The sequence below is a fragment of the Oenanthe melanoleuca genome, chromosome 5 (genome assembly GCF_029582105.1).
Source record: "Oenanthe melanoleuca isolate GR-GAL-2019-014 chromosome 5, OMel1.0, whole genome shotgun sequence".
NCBI lineage: Eukaryota > Metazoa > Chordata > Aves > Passeriformes > Muscicapidae > Oenanthe > Oenanthe melanoleuca.
In genome coordinates, this window is record NC_079339.1 from 43776333 (window position 1) to 43797824 (window position 21492).

The 21492-nt window shown below is 37.1% G+C and overlaps 1 protein-coding gene across 2 annotated transcripts in view; it reads right to left on the minus strand.

Moving 5' to 3' along the window:
- Positions 1–18551, minus strand: part of PTPN21 (protein tyrosine phosphatase non-receptor type 21) — a 43853-nt gene extending 25302 nt beyond the window's left edge. For both annotated transcript variants that reach the window (XM_056492549.1, XM_056492548.1), the window contains exons 1-6: positions 18106–18551; positions 14358–14731; positions 5188–5357; positions 2465–2562; positions 717–784; positions 187–257 (exon numbers count right to left, since the gene is read on the minus strand). In XM_056492549.1, the coding sequence (XP_056348524.1) occupies positions 187–257; positions 717–784; positions 2465–2562; positions 5188–5357; positions 14358–14537 (587 nt within the window). In that variant the 5' untranslated portion in view covers positions 14538–14731; positions 18106–18551. The remainder of the gene's footprint in view (positions 1–186; positions 258–716; positions 785–2464; positions 2563–5187; positions 5358–14357; positions 14732–18105) is intronic.
- Between the last annotated feature and the right edge of the window lie 2941 nt (positions 18552–21492).

The window sequence follows — 21492 nt, forward strand, 5'->3', positions numbered from 1 at the left end:
ACTAAGTACTCTGTTCTCTTTTTCATTTTCATTCAGCAAAAACTATCGGAACTTTAATACAGATGTACTACAGAAAAAACTCATTTAAATGGTAAGTGAGATTCGTCCAATTTCAAGATTCACAACTTTCTGAGCTACAGAAGCTACTGAAGACCAAAATCAGGCATTGAAGAGCTTCAGACTAACCTGTACTTCTGATGTAGCAAGGCAACTTTCTGTGTTGCTTCTTCCAATATTTTTTCTTCTTGTAGCCAACCCTTAAGGTAAAATAGCATTTGGGGAATGAAATACAAAAAAATTCTACAAAATCAAATTGTTATAAATTTTCTGCACATGCTTGATTCTAGTCTTGGAGTTTAGATGCTGTAATATGGACAAATAAACCCCAAAAGCACAAACACTGTTTTGAAGTGGTTTTACTCACATTCCCATCCATACCTCAATCTTCTTTTCATATACAATATACAATACAATATACAATAATATACAATAAAATTGAAAAATATCTGATTACATCTTTGTTTCTGTGTAATATAGGGTGTCATATCTCACTCTTATATCAAAGAAAACCTTTGCTAAATTTGACAGCCTAGGGAGCAGTAAGATAGATGGATCACAGAGGCTTCCTAAAAATTATTTGCATTTACCAATTTTAAAAAGGATTTGAATTTGTCAATTTAATAATTTAAATGCACCAATTTAAAGAAAGTACTTACCACTGGAAACAAAGCAAATCTTTGTAGAAACTCCTGAGATTCATACTGATCATAGTCTCCAAAATCCGCTAAAAAATAAAAAAGATCTTGAATTCAAACACTTCTAACAAAATTATTCAAAACCCAATTAATTGCAGCAGGATCCCCAAGTAGCAAACCTCCATCCTACTGAACTACAACCTGAAAGCAGAACAGAACAAACTAATCAATAATGTTTATAAAGAGAAAATCTAAAAAAAAAAAATCCCATCTTTTTACCTTGTTCAGAAAAATCGGTAACACTCCTTGTGGATTGAGAAGAAATTATAAAACACTTAATATGGAAGTTATTTATATGAAAGGGGACCCCCTCTGACACACTACACCAATACAACTCTTGATATAAAGCAGTGCTTAGAAATGTACTATTGTACTGCTTTAAAATACAGATTTTCCTTCAAACTAGTTGACTTGAAACAGCAAGCACTGCTTCTGTTCATTCACTAGCTAAAATTACTAACCTACCTCATAAAAGCTACTTCAGTCATTGGAGCACATTAATTTAGAACATACTGTTATCAACATATGCAGTTCATCACTTATGCAAGAATAAAAAAGGAAGGTGAAAGCTAAAAGTATGAATATTTTCCATCTGGAAAGAGGGTTATATTGAAAGATTTCTATAAACAACTCGCTGAGCAGAGAGACATTTACATTGTCCAAATACATGGAAATAACACAGGAAGATTTCTTCAGTTGAAGACCATTAAAACCTGGCTTGGATTAAACAGATAACAGATTTGTTATATAAACAAAGCATTAATACCATTTATCCTACTCCACTGGTAACCACATTTTCAAAAAAACATGATCATCATCATCATTATGATACAACCAATGTACATAACTAACAAAATAAAAAAATAAAAAAAAAAAACAAAAAACAAAAAAAAAAAAACCCGAAAAACAAAAAAAAAAACCTTTGGTTGTATATACTGCCAGTGATTTTAAGTCCTGTTCAATTTTGGCAGTTTTACAATTGCTGCTAGACGTACTGAAGTGGCATTCACTGTGAATGATATACAAATAACAATATACAAACACACTAAACACAGCTGTTGCCACTACAAACTTTTGGGAGATTTAGCATCAGATAAGCACATTGCAAGGAACAACTGAATATGAGCAGTGCAGACAGACTCAGGACTGTTATATATTCTATTCCATATGACCCTAGATAGGAAAAATAAAGCTACCTTTTTCATACAGGTGTCACAGAAATGTGTTTCCAGGAGTGATTTGAACATAAGAACTGTTAACAGCCTTGTACACTAACTTGAAATAATCTTATGTGATAGGAAATTTTGCATAAAAGTGGAAATACAAGCACATTCAAAGTTGCTTATTTATGAAGATACGTCAGAATAAAGAGTCTTCATTAACAGAAACAGAGCAAGGGTCTGTTGATGTCGGCAGATAACTGAAGTCTTTTCCTCCAAAGGAATTACAATGTCTTAATTCAAATCCAGCTCCTGAAACTGCTTGTTAGATGCCCAGGTACACTTTTGAGGACTGCACAGAAGCTAGTTCAGGGCCACTGATCCAACCATTCCTCTCTGCAGCCAGTATGATGAAGTCCTAGGGAACGAGCCCCTTTCATAACTTACTGAACTGGGTCTCTTGAGTGACAAACAGAAAACTGACAATGGAAAATATATCACCCAAGTTTCTGATGTAATATTAGCTATTTGGCACAATTTCTTACTTACCCTGAACTGCCAAACCAGCCAGATGTATTGCTTGTTCCAGTGTGCAAGGAATGTTGCCTTCCAAGATGTCTTTCTTTAATTGCAAGTAATACTGATACCTATGGGGGTGGAAAAAGAAAAAGCTAACATGGGTTTCTTAATTTTTAAGAGAGAGTAAAAGACTACACCTGCATTTCCTATTCCTGTCTGCACTCCTCAGTTTGAGTAGAGGGTGGTCTTCCTCATCATTTGGACCCACTATTTCAAGGCCTTTTAAAACTCCTGCCTCCCTTAACTTTCACATAGAATTCTAGAATCAGTGATGTTAAAGAATCTCCACAACTTCTATCTACTACCAAACTGTCTTCTTTTTTTCTCTTCCTACCTTAAAATTGTTGTTATTGTCTCTTTACAATGTTCAGTAAACTGCTGCTGTTAGATCTTTTCCAATAGATCTAGCAATGTACATTCCCTCAATCCCAGTAGAGATTTTCATTTCTGCATTACAAGTTCTGAGTACATTTCGTTCTCACTTTCAAGACACCTTTTTTTTCCTTTAATCTACTCTTTTCCTGCATCATCTCTCATACATACAACCACTACTAGCTGTACTGTTTGTCCACAGTCTGAGCCACTATTTGCCTGCCTGCATTTTTCTGCCCCTTTCAGCCAGTCATTGAACTTTCTATATGAAGCCCAAAAAACCTCCAAATTGCCATTACAGCTAGACAGATTTGGCCAAGGAGGTCATTTGTCTTCTATAAGTCTAGTTTTAAAAAGTTCTTCCTCATATTGTATGTTAACTCTAGTGAAGTCAGGCATTAATACTGAGAACATGGAAGAATGTGCTATAATTCATTCAGTGATTAGAAAGGTCAGGTAAACTCCACATAAATTTTATTGATGTTAATGGACAGCTCTCTTCCATTACTGTTTACTGCCCTGCTAAATACAGTGATAATTTATAAATATTGTTTAGACTCTTGGGGATCCTACTACAAAAACCCAGTATATTATATGACAGTACTTAGCATTCCTATTCAACACAACAAGAACACCTGGGACTAAACCCAGGCCTTAAAAAAACAGAAAAGAAAAAGCCCAAGGCATCTGGGGAACGAGTCTTCCCGGTCAGGAAGCAGAAGGTAAGCTCCTTCCATAGAACTGCTATTAAAAGTAAATATATAAATAAAGAATCTTAACACTACCTCAACAGAGAACATCTCTTTTTATCTATAGCTTTTCCACTTCCTGGTGTACATTAAATATATAATTTGCTTGAACATGTTCAATCTGATTTATATCAAACAGGCATGAAAAATCTCACAGATTTCTGAAACTAACCCAGTCTCTTACTTATCAAAGTAAGTACTATCCATCCTCTAGGACACAAACATAAGGCTGGCACATAAATTCCTGCTTTCTACCAGGTAACCCACTGCCAAAATTTTTTAAAGGTTCAGCATAAATACTATACTCTTTAAAGAAATGCCAAAGAACACTATTCAAGATTTTCCAGGCAATTTACCTTTCCAATGCAACATCATGGTATTTCTCTTACTCTAATGTATTCTAGTACACCAACACAGAATCTGAACCAGGGATTTTTAAGCCACTAAAATTGCCCAGAAATAGCACAAAACTTTAGAGTTTTCAAAATAAAAAATCTTCCAGAAATTACACATAAAACCAAAAACTAAAGCTGCCAAGCACTGAGCAGTACACAACAGCTCCAGTGTCTGCACCAAGAGGTGTGCATCTGGTGACCCTGAAAAGCTTTCACATTACAATTAGCAGGAAAGGTGTCTGGCAGAGTATTTTAGGAACAGAAGCAGTTTCATGTAACCACAGAATAAATTAGGATGAAAAAGACCTCTGAGTGATCATTGCTTCAACTCTCCACTCAAAGCACAGCCAACTTAAAGTTTTTAGCTTAAATGGGTTAGTTAATACAAGCACATATTTTTGAAATAACAATTTGTGTTTGCAATCCAGCTATGAGTTTTGTACTTAACTGCCAATTAAAAATAATCATTAAATCAGAACTATTCACGTTAAGCCATTAGAAGCCAATGTACATGCCCATTGGAATAACTGGCTAGTATACATGCTCAATTTTACTTTTCCTCCTGCAGTCAGTGACAATGATGTGATGTTCCCCAGTAGAAATATACATGCAATACCAGAACTAACATCCATACTTATGGCTCAGCAATACACAAAAAATAAAATCACAAGCTGAAGTCTAGACTGCAGCTTGCCAATGTACTGAACTAAAAGAACAGAAAGTTCTGAAAACAAAGCAAAGAAAGCATAGCTTAATAAAATCTGCAAGTGCTTTGTGCAGGATAGATGTCCATGAAAGCAACACATGGATCTTCAAAACAAACAAACAAAAATAAAACAACACAAAAACCAACCAACCAAACAAATTAAAAAGTCAAACATGAAGGGACGAAAACAATTAAAAATCTGACCATGCAGGTATATGCCTGTTACTTAAAACAGGTTTTGAGTAGATTCCTAAGATTACAAAAAGGTTAGTTGCTTGCTTAGTTTGTCACGTATTTTAATTATTCCAAAGATAAATTATCATACATTTTGAACATAAATTCTGCCTAAAATAATTTTAATTTCTATAAAGGTGGGGGAGTGGAGAGCAGACAACTTTTAAATTAACTATACATTTCATAATGCTGAGAGCAAATTTATAAATACATTGAAGTTTATACTAAGAGGTTTACCTGGTAATCTCCTGCTGAAGCTGAGAAACAGTAGGCACATAGAATACTACTCCAAAATACACAGTTGGCTCCAAGGCATATTTGTCCAGCTGTTTTTTCAGAGGCTTGTCCAAATCTACCCATCTGCGTTGATTCTGCTTATTGTAATACCAGAGACTGAAATATGTAATCTGAAAAAGAGGCATTTCAGTGATAAAAAAACAGTTCATATTGTGATATTAGATAAAAAACATGTAAAAGTATGTAAAATATCTCTATGAAAGTCTTTATTTACAGATATTTACATGAAAATTCTCTCTTGCTACATAAACTTTAATGTACATAGAATCTGTAGAAATAACACCTTTAATCCAATATTTTTCCTTCCATATTTTCAGACATTTTAAAGTTTGACAAAATAAAGCTTTTAAGGATGAAGTTTTATAAAGCAGAGGGAATACTTATCACAATTTCTCTAAATAATTTCTGTAAACTAGTCATGGAAAAATTGTTTTCGTAGTAAAAAAATATCTAGCATTTTGATTTTCTGGAGCAGAGATTTGAAGTTCATTGGGAAGCAACAAATATTAGTAGAAAAAGGCCATTTCAGTACATTCCTGCAAAAACTCATCCATATACACATCTGAAAATTCTTATACATACATCTTCTTAGTTCACAGTCTAAACAGGATGAAGAGTCCACTCTCACAAGATTTCAGATTTTCCCTATAGCTCTGTCAGGCTGACTGTGTGTGCAACAACCACAGCACAGGCACATATATCCCATCCCAAACTTCATGGACAGCAACTGAATCAGAGCTCCATATCAGCACAGACCATCAAGTAACTGGAGGCACAAAAGTCAAGGTGTAGCATTAAATTAATAAAACTGTCTATTCCATAAAACCATTTTGACTGGGATATTTGCAACAGTAGGAAATTAGAGGAGTTCTAAGGCAAAATGACCTCTTTGCTCCTCTCTAAATTAGCATAAACACAGTTCTAAGCGATTGTTGGTGGATTTTAGTGTTTGGGGGCTCTTTTCCCCCAAGGTTCAAAAAAATCTTTATGTTAAAATTAGTGCTAGCTACCATGTAATTGCAAAATTAGTATTCATAAAATAAAAAATAAACATGTTCAGACAAAATCTGCCTATTTAACCTCCTATTTGACCTTGAGATGTTTTCTATGAATTTAAAACAATTCTGACCCTCTGAGAAAAAGACAGCCTATAGTACAGAAAATCAGTTGAATTAGAACTGTTCATAGAAGGAAAAAGCAGGTTTTTTTCTGTGTAGAGAAAGATATCTAGAGGAAGTGCAGAATGGAAAAGTTTAGAAATAACAACAGAGAACCAGATTATTCCCAAACCAGAAACACAGTTCTCTGTAAAGCAAACAACCAATTTTTTCTCAGAAGGATGCAGTGTGCTCATCACTTCTAAATTCTGAAAGCCAAGACTTAGAAAGTCGTAAATACTTTGAGTTTCAAGAGGACAAAAGAAATACAGCTCTGAATATAAATAATATGAACAACATATTTCTCATTTCCTAGTCCAAGCACACAAAGTTTGCTGATAACAACTACATTTTATTTCTATTCTTCAATCCATCATCCATCACCCTTTAAGGATATTGTGAAGACAGTATCTTAAATTCCATAAGATGTTAGGGAAAAAAACCCAAATAGCAGTACCACAGAAACTCACACAGAAACATGTTCACTGCAACATCATATGTTAAAAAGGATAAAATGTACTGAATGACTGATTGCTCCTTAATCCTTCCTGCAGACTGAGTAAGGAAAAGAATGTGTGTAAAATGGTGTAATTCTCTTTCATCACAAGACTGCTAACACCATGCATGCAGTCACAGGAGCCACAGTCAGCCTATGATGCTGATATTCTGCTCTGACCCAGCCCACCTCTCTGACAGGACAACCCCATCAGCCTGGGCTGAGCACTATCTAAAATGTGGAACCACAACATTCTGGGCAAGGGCAATGCCCACAGCAAAGATTGAAAGCAAAGGGTAAGAGCTACAGCAGAAAAAATTCTACAGATAATCTCACACAAACACATTTTTAAACCAAATAAAAATACACCCAAAAAAAGTACAGCAATTGTTTGAATAAACTCACTTGCAGCCTTGGCGTACTTAAGCCTTGTAGAAGCACAGATGTTTAACAAAGGTGAGGAGAAAAAGACCACAAATATTGCCAATGTTTTGAACTCTCTGATGTAAAATACTCCTGGTTCTACACCCTGAATTTAAACTGATTGTATAGACTATTTTTAAGGCAGGATGATCACTTGAGTACATTTATTTCATTGAAACACTGACCACTTTTTTCTTGCCTACACACAGAACTGAGCAGTTACTGACATAATAGACTAAGAAAAATGTTTTCACATTCTAAAATATCCTCTGGAATCCAGCATGTCTTTAAACAAGCCATGCAAAATACTACAGACCAAAGCTGGTCCTCTGACTTCTATACAAACCTTTCACTTCACTTCAAGGGCAGAATTTGATCCTGTGAGTTTTCAGAGGAGCTTATGCACCCTGGAATATTCGCACTGATTAAAATAGAACCCACTTTTATTCAATGCTAAAACATTTTATTATTAGCAGCTCAGGACAACATTCAGTGCTAAAAAGAATGGCATGACATAATTCTTAAAATATGTTAAGCTGTTAAGATTAACATTACTTTGTGGTTCGTTTATTTTAGTGACTTATTCATGACCCAACCCTCTGAAGAAAATCAAATAGAAATAAAAAGAATACATAATTTCTGCCGAGTTAATTTCTATCTATTTGCTTTCTGACACTAGAGACAGTAAATACTTTTGCATTAAATTTCAAGAGCAATTTCAAAACATCAACACAAAAGTGCAAGAAGCCCCACAGTATTTACAGCTCACAAGTTGGTGGGAGTGACCTCATCACTGAAGTCACACAGACTTCCTAAGCTAAGCAGAGGAGTTTCACCAGGTATGAGTGCCACAACACTACATTACTGCAAGTGACCATATTAGATCTTTTGGCATGATGTGCTGTGTAAGGAGATGTGGGGTTGATCAGCCTTAAGAAGAGACCAAGTAAAACCTTACTGTGGACTTCAATTGCCTAAGAGCAGGGCAAAGATAGAGAAGATAGAGCCAGTCTTCTTGGAAATAATCACTGCAAGTATGAGAAGCACTGGGGACAAACTGCAACGTGGGAAATTCCAATTAGATCAGGAAAAAAATTTCACAACAAGACTAGCCAAACACTGGAACAGATAGCCCAAAGAGGTGTCAAATCTCTATCCTTGAGGGCACCTGCATGGTAAACTCACCCAGGCAGCCCCTGAACCACCTGATCCTCCTGAGCAGAAGGTAGGACCATGCAACCCTTGGAGGTACCCTGAGGCATAGCAGTATTCAAAATTTACTTCAACCTTACATATTTAAGAAAATCTTTTCCAGTACATTTCTACATTATGTACTATAAATCTTACAAAATATGTCATGGATTACAAACAGGCTGGAAAGGAGAATTGTTTTCTAATGGTTAATACAGTGCCTTCTAATTAATGCATTTGGCTATCTGCCTCAAGGGTACCTGAGGAATCACCATCCTAAGATCTGAGGCAAAAAATCAGAAAAGAGACAACAATAGCAGACAAATGTAGTAAAAATATATTTTCATGCTTTTCCTTTTTCACACTGGTACATTCAAATAAAACAGACTGTAAGAATTCCCTGATCAGAATGCTGAGATCACCTTCTCATTATTGAAGGATAAGCACTGCAGTCAAACTCATAAAATCCTGTTAGCCCAAGGCTCCACCACGTCTAGCTTTATTATATGCCTGGATACAGAGCAGCTCCTGCTATCAGGATAGCACAGTTTAAATAAACCACATGCAGGAGAATGGGGTCAATAATCCTGTACTAAGCACAACTGGCAAATACCAAATGAAAGCTTTTCCCTACACCCAATGTTAAAATTACAGAAGGAGAAAACAGGTCTTGAAAATTCTCCAGAAACTCCATTCTTATCACAGCAGACAACCTCCTGCGCAAAACTTCCAATCTCTAGCTGAGAAAGGACTCGGAGCAGCCTGGACTGGCCAGTGTACAATATCCAAGACTTCTGGAACTGGTGGAGAAAAAGGCCTCTGTGACTCTCATCAGTCACCAAGTAGAAAGGTAATAGTATACTACCATGACCAATTCTTCTTGCAGAAATAGGAGGATCACTGACAAAAATCCCTTCCTTTTCCCCCATATTGAAGCTATTTACTGTAGGGTACTTTTGCCAATACTGTTTTTGTTGTTCTAGCACTGATGAGCTCTTCAACTGTAGCTGCAGGAGGGAATATTTAGCAGAGTAGCTATATGAACAAAGAGACACTTTATTCTTAAATCATAGTTTTTTCATAATGGAAACATTTTTTTCAACATTTACACACAAAATTTCCTCCTAACTACTCTAATACAGATTTCACAAATACTATTTAAACAAAGTAATTGCCAACTATAGTTTAAAGCAAAACAGAAGGGATAAGAAATAAATAAGCAAATCAATATGTTGCAAGGTAATCTGATGTATTAGTTTATTCAAATGAATCACTGTAATACTTTACAAATCACAGCACACTGTGTTTCACACCCTTCAAATATCTTGACTAAACAATCTTCTAACGGGCAAGGAAGATTATACTCATCAGGACATTTGACAAAGGTAAGATGACTAATTTACAAGCTAAAGAGCCATACCTTCACAGTGCACAGAAAACATTATATCCAAGACATATTTTAACTTCCAGCAGAGATAGGTGAGTTATCAACATGACCCAGAAATTAGATATACACTTATTTTGAAAAAATCATGTTACTTTTTCCCACCACTGTTCAGGACTCTGAGAAGGATGAACTCACATAACTGCTTTTGATTTCCACCTGACACATCACTGATATTAGAAGTATCATGTTCCCATTCATCAGAGGCTTAAGTTCTGATTGCTTTACTAAAGCGAAAAACCAAATTTCAAAGCAGTCTAAAAATACTAAACAATAAGCTAATATCTTTGTTTCAGAGGTAAAGAAAACTTCTTCTGTCAAATTGGTATAAAACTGTACAGCAATTCACTGACATGATGTTAAGCAAACTGCAGTTAAGTAATATATTCAAATTCTGACTTAACTTTATAAAAATGCTAAAGAAATCAGGGGCAAGGCTTCCTAATTGCCACTACTGTTTTCGTGGAAAAACCTTAATTTTGTGATGCTCAGTATAATAAGATTGAGTGCAAACCCTTTACCTGAATGTATATCTTTTTTTCTTCAGGGAAAGGAAGAACTACAATAATTGAACTGAGGCAGTTACTGATTTTTGCCTGACTGTCCTGCCCTTCAATTTATCTTTGTTCCTAAATTACAATCATACTCTTAAAATTAATATTTGTTTTAGATGGATTCAAATTTGCCTTTCAATAAAACAACATTTTTTAAGCTAATCATATTGCGCATGGAAGATCTGCATTCCTATATACATTCCTCCATGCCAATTTCTCCTTTCCTAATTACAAGGAAAATTTGGTTCTGAGAAGCAACCACAGCACTTCAACTCCAAGCACTGTTTCTCCTCTTATTTCTGCAAGCATCAGCTAAAATATTGTCAGACTTTGATACATGACATAAACACAATCATGTTAATGATCCCTCTGTCATTATGTGGCCCAACTCTTAATTGTCTGGCAATATGGTTACTGATACATATAGACATAAGAATATTTATGGCTGCACTTGGTCTGATTTTAAAAACACTCTTTTCATAAGCAAAACACACGTAAGAAACCACCATAATGAAATAAGATGTGAATTACATTTTTTGTGTTTTCTCCAAAAGAGAACTGATGTTTTAGAATTCAGAGCAAAGTTTTACAGCATAGTTCAAGCATTCCCAAAGCACTGTTTCAGAACTTTGAAGTTATTCAGGATCCAGATAACCTTAGTTCCTCTTCCTCTGCATGCCCAAAACAAACACAGGAACTTCCATGTGCACAATACACCCTCCACTGAAGTTTCCTTCCATTGGTTCTTGTACTCTACCACAGATTTGCAGTAAGTCAGACTCTGCTTGTACACAGTAGCAGAACTTGCCCCTTCTCTCTGGTTTAGAAATGCTATTAGAAATCAACAACAACAAAAAATCAACAAGAGAAAGAGACCAGATACATCTCCTGCCAAACTTAGCTAGCTAATATACCAAGCTAAATTACAATGTTTTAAAAATCTCTGTATTTTCAAGGGTTTCATTTGCACACCCATGGCCTAGATGCAAGACTAGCACTGTACTTTTTAAAGTAGTTAACCAGCAGAGCTCTCAAGCAGTGTTTCAAAACTTGTGAATCCAGAATGGTTTTCTGTAACAGCTTTTTGTATAAGTTATGTTTGGTTATAGTTCCCTCACAGGTTAAAAGATAGACTGTGCTACAAAGGGTAAGTAACTTATGTTCACTGTTGCCTTTGTCTTCTTTCCTCAGTTCCTCAGTTTAAGAGAGCTGGATTACATACTCATTCCTGATGAGTCACATTCTAGGAATACCATAAAATACTCAGTTTAATGAATTCATTTCCCTTTTCTATAAAGTTTATCATTCAGCAAAATAAAAAATAAAAAAATGTCAACACATGTAAATCTTCCCAAATGCTAACTATGTGTCCATACTAGTATACAACTTGGAAATTGAGAAATACTAATAGGAAAATCAAAATAAATACAGTGTTTAGCCATGCAATGCATAATTTGAAGATCACTCATTTACATAAAGATCTATTGAAACAAATATCTTAAGATGGCACACCATTAAAAACAGTACAATTCACTGTCCAAATTCATTAATTCCAGTCTACACCAGAGAGAAAGAGGTGGTTTCAAATGTTACCACTGAATGTGTAAAAAATGGTAGAGATTCCCCTAATGCCTCATGCAATAAACTGTTTTGAAGATGCTTGGGAACTGCTTGTCCTAGCTGCTTAGGCCATATACAGTAATCTGAAACTGATAGCTTGGATTTGAGAATGGTCCCAAGTCTCAGTATTTAAATAAACAGTCATACTTTTATGTTTAACACTTGGAATTCAGCTTCATGCCTTAAGGCTGCTCAGTGAACTAAAAATATGCAAGAAATACTTTGTATTTTACTGTATCAAAGACTAAAGTTGTTTTTGCAGATTTAAGAAAAGTGCTGAACACATTTTCCTTTCTGAGAATTTTGAGCTAAGCAAACCGCCAGGAATGATCCAGTATCTGCTTGGCAAATCAGACTATTTAAAGGCAGAACAACTTTTTGTGAATGCAAGCTCTGGAAAGTAATTTATATCCCTATTTTCCATTCCCTTTTATTGCAACACATTTTCCTGCCAAAATAATCCATGCAAGAATGCATGACTGAAGGAATCTGCTCAGAGTTCAATAGTGTACTGTCAACTCCCTTATTCTGATATATGACTCCTAATTGAGGGAATTGCATCTCTTGCTCTCTTTTTTTTTCTTTTTTTTTTTTTTCCTTTTTTGTTTTTGTTTTAAAAAAGATTTTTAAGAGTGGTTCCAAAGAAAGAGATAATGAAGAATAGCTGAAAAAAACTGCATCTCTAACACTCTGTGACTAGTTCAATAGAAGCTAGTAGTCATCATTCAGGAAGACAAAGCCTTTGCATTTTGCAAATAGTAAAAATTCTATACTTTCTGTGACTTAGAAGTTATATCTGAAAGTGGACAGATAAAATTGACAAACTCCATTCACACAACAATTGAATTCTAAATATTCGATACAACAAACAAACCCTTACAGACTAATGGCTTCACATCTATTTCATTTTTTATTATTCTTTAAACAGAAAAATTAAAAAGCATTTCTGGAAACAAATTACTATGTGTAACATTTCCCACTGAGGAATCCTACAGTAATGCATGCTTTCTAAAGTAATAAATGTTTGCAGGATTGAGCTCTAAATACATTTGCTCAATATTTAAGCAAAGTTACCAACAGTTGCTATTGACAATAAAAAAATAATATTTCATAAGATCATAGTTATAAATGCAAATTTTATTTTTTTTCACAGTTACTCATATTTTGGTTACCTAAGTCCAGGGTTTTCATCCTGTATTTGAATCCCATAATCAAAAGCTCATTCTATGGCAGACTACATAATAGAACAAAAGCATAGTTTTCAAAACAATGTCAGCAACACTAAACTTGTATCACTAGTTTTCTCTCTCCTGCCCCACAGAAGTGCACATGCTGTCACAGTTCAACGAGTCCAATATCAACTAAACTAAACCTTTCAGACTCTAAGGGGAAATGTCAGTTCACCCAGGACTGAGAGCATTCAAACACTGCATTCAAACCACCTGTGCTCAACAATTTTATGAAACAATGACATTGGTTCATATGTTGGTCATCTATGCAGATTTCCATTAACATTTCAAAGCTCAGCATTTCAGAAGGAATTCAGTCAACACAGGAGATGTAGGAATAATCACTAAATGTGTGGAAGAATAAATTTCAGTTCCAAAAGAATCCTTTGAAATACCAAGTAAGGAGATTTCAGGGGAAAAAGTCAGGTTGAACAGATATTTACATATTCAACTAGCACAAACCAAGTCTCCTCATAAGGCCAGCACTCAATCAATATGACTATATATGAGCTCCACGACAGTGTCTGCAAATATGTGTGGTAGTTAAACAAGCAAGACCAACGGCTGATAACTGGTACATTTATCATATTTTGTGCTTTAGATTCTTTTCACAGCACTAATCCATCAGAAAAAAAATACATGCACACAAATAACACACTGTCTTATGACTCAAGTCTTGCTCTCATTTTGAACCATGTTGCTTAGGTAGAAATTGTTTTCTTCCTTTGTGGTTTTTTTAAGCAGAATTTATCACACTGTCACGTTTAACCAAAACTTCTCCCATTTCGTCCCCTTGGACATTCCCTAAACTCTGTAACAACTTTTGCAAACTGTTTAGGAGCAATCCAAGTCCCCATAAAGACCAGAAGGTGAAGAAGCAATGGGAACACAGGATAGCTGCTCCAGTGGCTGATTACCCTACACGGCAAGAATTTACCACATAGGTAATCTAGCACCAAAACCTAAAGTTATGCCTTCACTTGACAACTCACTTACCTCCCGCAATTCAAGCCTCTGAGCCACTGCTTCCAGACTTTCCTGGCCTGTGCTTTCCACTGACAGCGTGAACTCCACAAATTCATTGTTGAGCAGCTGGATACGAGCCACCAAGCAACTCTTGCTGGATACTGTGTAACGTCGAGTTCGTTTCAATTTTAACCCAAAAGGTAGAGGCATCTTCTTTTTCCCCCTCCGATGTTTAGTGATAAAGAGCTACTACCACTGAGACCTTGAGAGGTGACGAGAAATCACCTCCTCTCAAAAGGTAAGGAGCTGTAAAGTCTCCAAAGATCAACCAGCAGCAGCAGTATCCATTAAAGCCAAGCAAGTTTTCCACCAAGAGACAAGGAGAAGAGACATCCACTGGAGTCCTAGAAAGGAACAAAAGAGAAGAAATACAAGAATCAGAAATACTTTGACTGAAAGAGGAATGGTAACATGGGAAAAATAACATGTATAATTTTTCTAAATCTAAATAATCAGTCTACCTTTCCAAAATGCAGGCTGTTATGTATTCAAATAATGAAATAAGTACCAGAGTTTCTGGTTTTTCCACAGAGGACACTGGGTTTTGGAAAGCTGATCTCTTTTTTTTGAACTCACAAGAGAGTAATTAGTCTTAATCAGGTGTGACTGCAATGTCTTAAAATAAGTATTTATAAACTGAATTGGTATTTAAACAAAATTTGTCTATGAAATCTGACTTGCCTAAGGTATTTGTAATACTGAACAAAGTCATTTCCTTTAAGAGCAAATCCAACAACCTGGCTTTTCAGAGCATCATGCAGTCTCAGCCACTATCTGCTGTTGGATTAAACACAAAACCAAGCCCCATAAATGATAAAGAGGGAAAAAAGAAAGGCAAGGGAGGCATTAAAACTCACACCTTAGCCATTTCCTACCAGACAATTAAAGGGCAATTCCTCTAATCTTCCATGGATTACAGCCCGTCCTACCACTATTCCTTATGCTAAACTGCTGTGTGATGCTTCAGGTTATGCTTTGCCTCACCAAGAGAGTGTGTGAATTCTGAGAACCATTTATTTTCTATTTTTCCCTTGAAAAATATACCCAAACTACAGGTAGCCACCAATCTTTCCATCTTCTGCAAACACCTTCACGCCTCCTCTCCCATTCCATTCCACGCTTTGCCTTTCTCCTTCTTCAAGTGCTTTCTTAGAGCACGCACTCTACTCTGTGAAATTTGTCACAGCGTCGCGGAAAGGTCTGGGCTGAAGATCCCCCCGCTGCACGCCGCTGCCCTGGGCAAGGGATGCCACTGTCCCCTCGCTGAGGCTGCTGTGCCCTGGGCCGGGCTGTGCCGGGCTGTGCCGGGCTGTGCCGTGCCGGGCCGGGCGGCGGGAGCGGCCCCGGAGCCGCGGCCGGGCCCGGCAGCAGCGCCCGGCAGCGGGGACTGCAGCTCTGCCCCGGCACCTCTAGCGCCACTGCCGCCCGACCGAACGGCGAAGAAAACAAACGCCTACTTTTCTGCTTCTGTCTTATTTTTTCCAGGCTGGCATGTATCAGTAGCACGTATTAAAAGGCACAGTTTGATTTCAGAGGACTCTCAGGATGACCAGACGGGAGGAACGTGAGGATATGCATTTCTTTGGAATGGAGGAACCGGAAGAAGAAGTCTTCCTAGCACACCTGCTTTTAAACTCGAAGTATAGCTGTAAACAAACACATACCACATTCTCCTTGGACATGCATATACCCACTTAGAAACTTATCCAACATAAGCACAAACTCTTTAGGCTAAAAACCCCGTATCAGACTCCCTACTTCCCAGCCAGCAGCACTGCAAAGAAAGAAAGGTGGAAAGACATTAAAGGCCTGCAATGGGGAGAAAAAGGAGGCAGCATGGCATTTTTTCTCAATGACATCTTTGCAACCCTACTCCAAAGAATGACCAGAAGCATATTTCATGGCCTCGTTTGTGATAATCTTGAAGCAGTTCTATCACTCTACACAATCCTTATCCTCAACAGATATCACTTAAAATCTTTGCTAAATGAGAAAACAATCCTCACCCAAACACAAAAAATTTATTTTTCAGTGTCGCTGTAGAAAAATAACAACAGCTAACAACAGGTTTCCCAGAAAAAATTAGGGATATAGAGGGAATCCTCACTTTATTACTCCCTCCACACTTTGATCCTCCAAATCCAGCCCCGCTTGAACAGCATGCAGGGAATGCTCTACAGACAGAAGCTTTTAGTCCCCTGTCCAGTGCCAGCAGAAACTTGCACTGGGTTTATTCCTGACAGAGTAACTTTTAGCTGGGTGACCTTAGCTCACATCCTCGAGGCCCATTTTCCAATACATTCTTTGCACAATTAGGTCTCTTCTTTGGTGCTACAGCAATGAGAGAAACCAATTTACTCATCTCTGAAAGCTTCTGAAAGTCAGAAATGCAGAAGTGTTTCAATCTCAGGTTTTATGAAGTACCACTGAGTATGAAAGTCTTACAATCTTTTATGCCCATATCAAGGGTTATTCTAGTAGCATGGAAAAAACATAACAAAACAAAACCAAAAATTACTAACCAGAGGCTAACCTGAGAGGTGAAATTTCCAAACCATGTAATGCTGACATGAGGCAGTCTCAGCCTTTCGCTTATTTCACTATGCAAACAGGTAGCAATGCAAACATAGGAAGGAAGTTTAGAGCAGAATTTTCAGAATGTGCCAGCCAGGAACATTCTCCAGGTTATGATGTGTTGTTTACATTAAATGCTCCACTGAGCATTTAGCCTAAATTATTTCATTTTTGTACACCTGACATAATCTTCATGACTTCTGAGACCCATTTATAAGAAAAATACAGGTAATTAACTTCCAGACCACATCACAAAAGATTTCTAACATATAATAAATATTGTAGAATTAAGGCAAGTTTGTTGAATAACACCAGGGTATCATTCAGTATCTTCTACTGCTAGCCATGTGTAGTTATTGCAAACATAGCTGTGCTGGTTTTATTCAGCAGCTGTGCATTCTGCAGTCCTAGGTGCTCTCAAATTTGCCTGCTGCATTACTTTGAATTCAGACCTACCTGCATTATTTTAAGCTACTTTAGCCAAAACTTATGGCTACATACTGCCAGGAGTTACAAATCCATCTGATGACCTTTACAATAACAAGCCTTTATTTACCAAGCCTGGAATTTTCGTGCAACAGCTAAAAATGTCTTTCGTGGTCAAACTTTGTACCTTTATATTTCAACAGAAACCTGTTGTTTCAAAAATGCTATATCAGAATTTCAGCAACATGGCTGTGACTAATGTGTGATTACTGAGCACTGTGGCATCTTTCTCCTTTACTTTCACCTCGCACTCCCCCCTCAATTATTAGCATTTTACTTTACAAATATTTTTAAATAGGCTGCATAAATGACAATAATCAAAATAAAACTGCAATATATCATAGTGAAAGAGGGTCCCTATTACTTCACATTCTTGAAATACGTATATTTTTATTTCAGAGATATTTGGGCAGCCAAAAAAGTAATCAAAATACTCCACCCTCTCCTTATTTCACCAGTTAATCTTTGACATGACTCTTGGACTGAGAGAGCAGCAGTAAGTGCATATCTCAAACTTCGCCCACCTCCAGAAGCACAGTCCCACAACCATTTCAACCATTTACTTTTCAAAAAGTAAGTGGTTGAAACTCTTCAGCCTTACGGTACACAGCAGAGATCACCCGCTACGTTTTTACCGTGCCCGCTGTTTTCCCCTTACCTTGCCCAGCGATCCAAAGACACCGGGTCTCCTTTCACAGAGCCGAAAGCCCCCAGCGCTCCAAGGCTTCTCCTGCCGGAGCCATCTCATCTGTATTCCTCGGGAACTGACTTTCTGTGCTCCTCTTGTCCCAAACAGCTGCTGGCTCGGCTAACCCACCTTCTTCTCAGATCACTCATAGTGAAAACATTCCTCACTTCCTGTCTCGAAAAACTTGCTCTGGATATCATTCCACTGGGTAAAGAGCTGGGGGGGGGGGGTGGAAGAAAATACTACAGCAAAATAAACCTGTGCCAGCCAGCTCTTCAGGCGGCCTCTTTCACGTGACGCTGTGCCGCATGAGCGCAAATTGCGTTCTCAGGAATATTTTCAAATCGGCCGTCCCTGGGTGCCTCTGTGTGTGTGCATTTAATTTCTTTTCCTGGAGGCGTTCCCCTCGCTCTATCCATGCGGAAGGATACGCTGAAAGAATTAAAGCGAAGGCCCGTATGCTTGTAGCCCATTACCTCAGAGAGTTGGAATGCCTGGCAGGGAGAATGTCAGCAATGAACAGCTGCTTCTCTGGCTACAGGGGCACTACAGAAATAGGGGTTACAACAAATAGCAGGCAATCCTTGCTTTTTTTAATCATATGATCATTTATTCTAAGCCTTTCCAATTAAGGAAAATACCTTACCAAAATTCTGCTGGTCATGTTTTCATGCAGCTTGGAAATATTTTCAAGATTTAATCCCTATGTGCTTTACCAAATGATCTATGCACATGTATTTATGTTCTTGCAAAGTTTAAGCTGCTGGTGAGATGCACAGCAAAAAAAAAAAAAAAAAATGCAGCTTAAAGGCTGATCTTTCAGCCTGTCTGGACTTAAAAACTCCCAAAGGTGCCAGTAGAAATTATGCTCTCAATAACAACTGTCTTAGCAAGCTTCAAATATAAATTCAGGAATATTTACAGTGTTTAACTAATACAAACTCCATAAGAGGGGCAGGCTGTGCTCCAGTCTCACAAGTATATGAGGACCTCCTTGTGTTTGTGTGCATGTGAAATCAACAATTGCTGTGTGCAATTTGGAATATTGGCTCTCCACATAGAGTGAACAGGCAAAAGTATATACAAACTTGGAAGCAGTCAGATGAGGAAAAAGGTAAAGTGAGTATGTGAACGCTGACTAATAACTCTAAAACCTAGAAAGTGTTTCGGTAATGTGAAGTGCACAAACATGCTACTGTCTGAGCAGGTCTAACCTGCAGGTCAACTATGCAAATAGCAAGTTGCTCACGAGGACACTAATCTCAGCTGAAATATGTAGGTAGTTTTGTACTATAATGAATTCTTCTGAGTTACTCCTCCTAGACACAATCATCTTCCCTGAGATCAGAGGAGTGTCTCTTTTTTTTTTTCCCCTCCACATATCAGCCATAATTATGATGAGCAGTCCATGAGCAATATATAAAACATTAGGTGGGAGAATCTTATGTTGAATAAAATAAACCAACCTTAAACTAGCCTAAATGGATACCCTTTTCTAAAGGTGTCTGCTAGAGGACAGAACTGCAGTTACTTGCTGGAGGAAACTGACTGATACAATGCACGAAAAATCCAAGCCTTGAAAATTCAGGGTTACAGAGGCAACCCCTCCTATTTCTAAACAATTCATACTGGAAACAAAGTTTGAATTCTCTTATCTGTCACATTTCCTACTCTAATTCTTCATCACACCCTTTTCCTGCCTGATTCCCTGCCTAGAATGTGCATTTATTAGAATTTCCTTGCTTTCCACAGTTAGTGCTTGCTGCATTTTCCTTCTTTTCATTTACATTAAAGACAACACCTCATCTTAAAAGAGACAGCTAGGACATTGTCAATATACTCTTCTTCAGCTTACATCTTCTTCTGAAGCTCATCACATTTGTATTCACAAATAATTTTTTCTTTTTGCTTTTTCCTTATTATAACCCCAGTTTGTGTCCAAATGTCTTTTTCTGCACTTTCTCCATATTGCCCCACCTCATTTTGTTTATCTCACCATCTCTGTATTACCTGTTTTGCTCCAACTATTAACTCCAATAAAAGGGACAAAGAGACAAAGGCAGCCACCAATATGTGATGGACTCTGGTAAAGACATATCAATCAGATGTCGAGTGATAACCTGAGGACACAATAATGAGTTTCTGCTTCTGCCTTTAAGCCCCACTCAACACTCAAGACATTCATAGTTCTTGACCTCATCTTTGCCATACTCTTTTTATTCTGTTGTTGAAATTTATGTCAGGAAACAATATCCCAGAGCTGAATTTTGCACCCCTGGTTCTATAGGTACAGAGGAAAGTTTCTGCCCACTGGCAGAATATGGCCCGCCCATAGTGGAACAGAGATAAACTTACTTTTTTCTCAAAAAAAGGGAGATACCGTCCCTTCTGAGACAGGTTTTTGGAGGGTTGGTTTGTTTGGTTTTTTTCATCTTGGTCCAAATATGTGATTGCAGTTTGACTGTGCCAACCAATAGGTGGAAGTTGATACAAATATTCACCTTATCTTAATTCTGGAGGAACTCTCCAGCATCTGGTCTTTGTATTGACTAAAGGTAAAACAGAAAGGTGGAAGCAAGCCAAACAGGAAGCAGAATCAGGCACCCTCCAGGCAGAAAAGTGGTATGCAAGTATATACACCTCAGCTTAGTGGAGAGTTACCCATTCGTGATAAAAACACAGGCAGGATAACCCGGAAACTGCCAGTGAAAGGGGCTTTCCCACAATGCTGAAACAATGAAGAAGTCATGTGGAAAAATATCTTAATTTACACCATGAAAAATAATAACTTCATGAACTGAAAAGTCAGAATATTTCTAATTATAAATCTGAAAGCTGTTCTCTAAACAGATTCACTTTATTAATCATGTTTTGGCTCTGAAGCCTTCCTGTTTTTTCATTATTCTATTTCTTATTTGCAAGAAAGCAAGAGATGGCTGGGTCTTTATGCATCATTATATATTTTTGATGCTAGTAGAGAGGAGTGCTAGAAAAATGACCATACCATATGTATGTTACATTCTTGAAGCCTGCAATTTAATGTGTGCAAGATTCATTTTTACTTACAAGGTGCTGTAAAGTTCTACTATGTAACTACTTAAGGTTATAGAATTTTCTTATTAGAAGAAAAAAGGCAGTTTTCCTACACAGAATGTAGTGCTGAACTTGAAGCAATGGGCTCCTGCTGTTATTTGCAAAGGAAACTTTTCTCAAACCCAGTATCTTTTTCCAAAATAAATCCTTTACTTAGGAATGAAACTTAATTCTTGTTTCTGTAATACAACAATTATTTTTCTTTTTCCAATAATAAAACTTAGTACAACATAATTGAAATCTTAAGAAAGCAGAGTGTGTCTC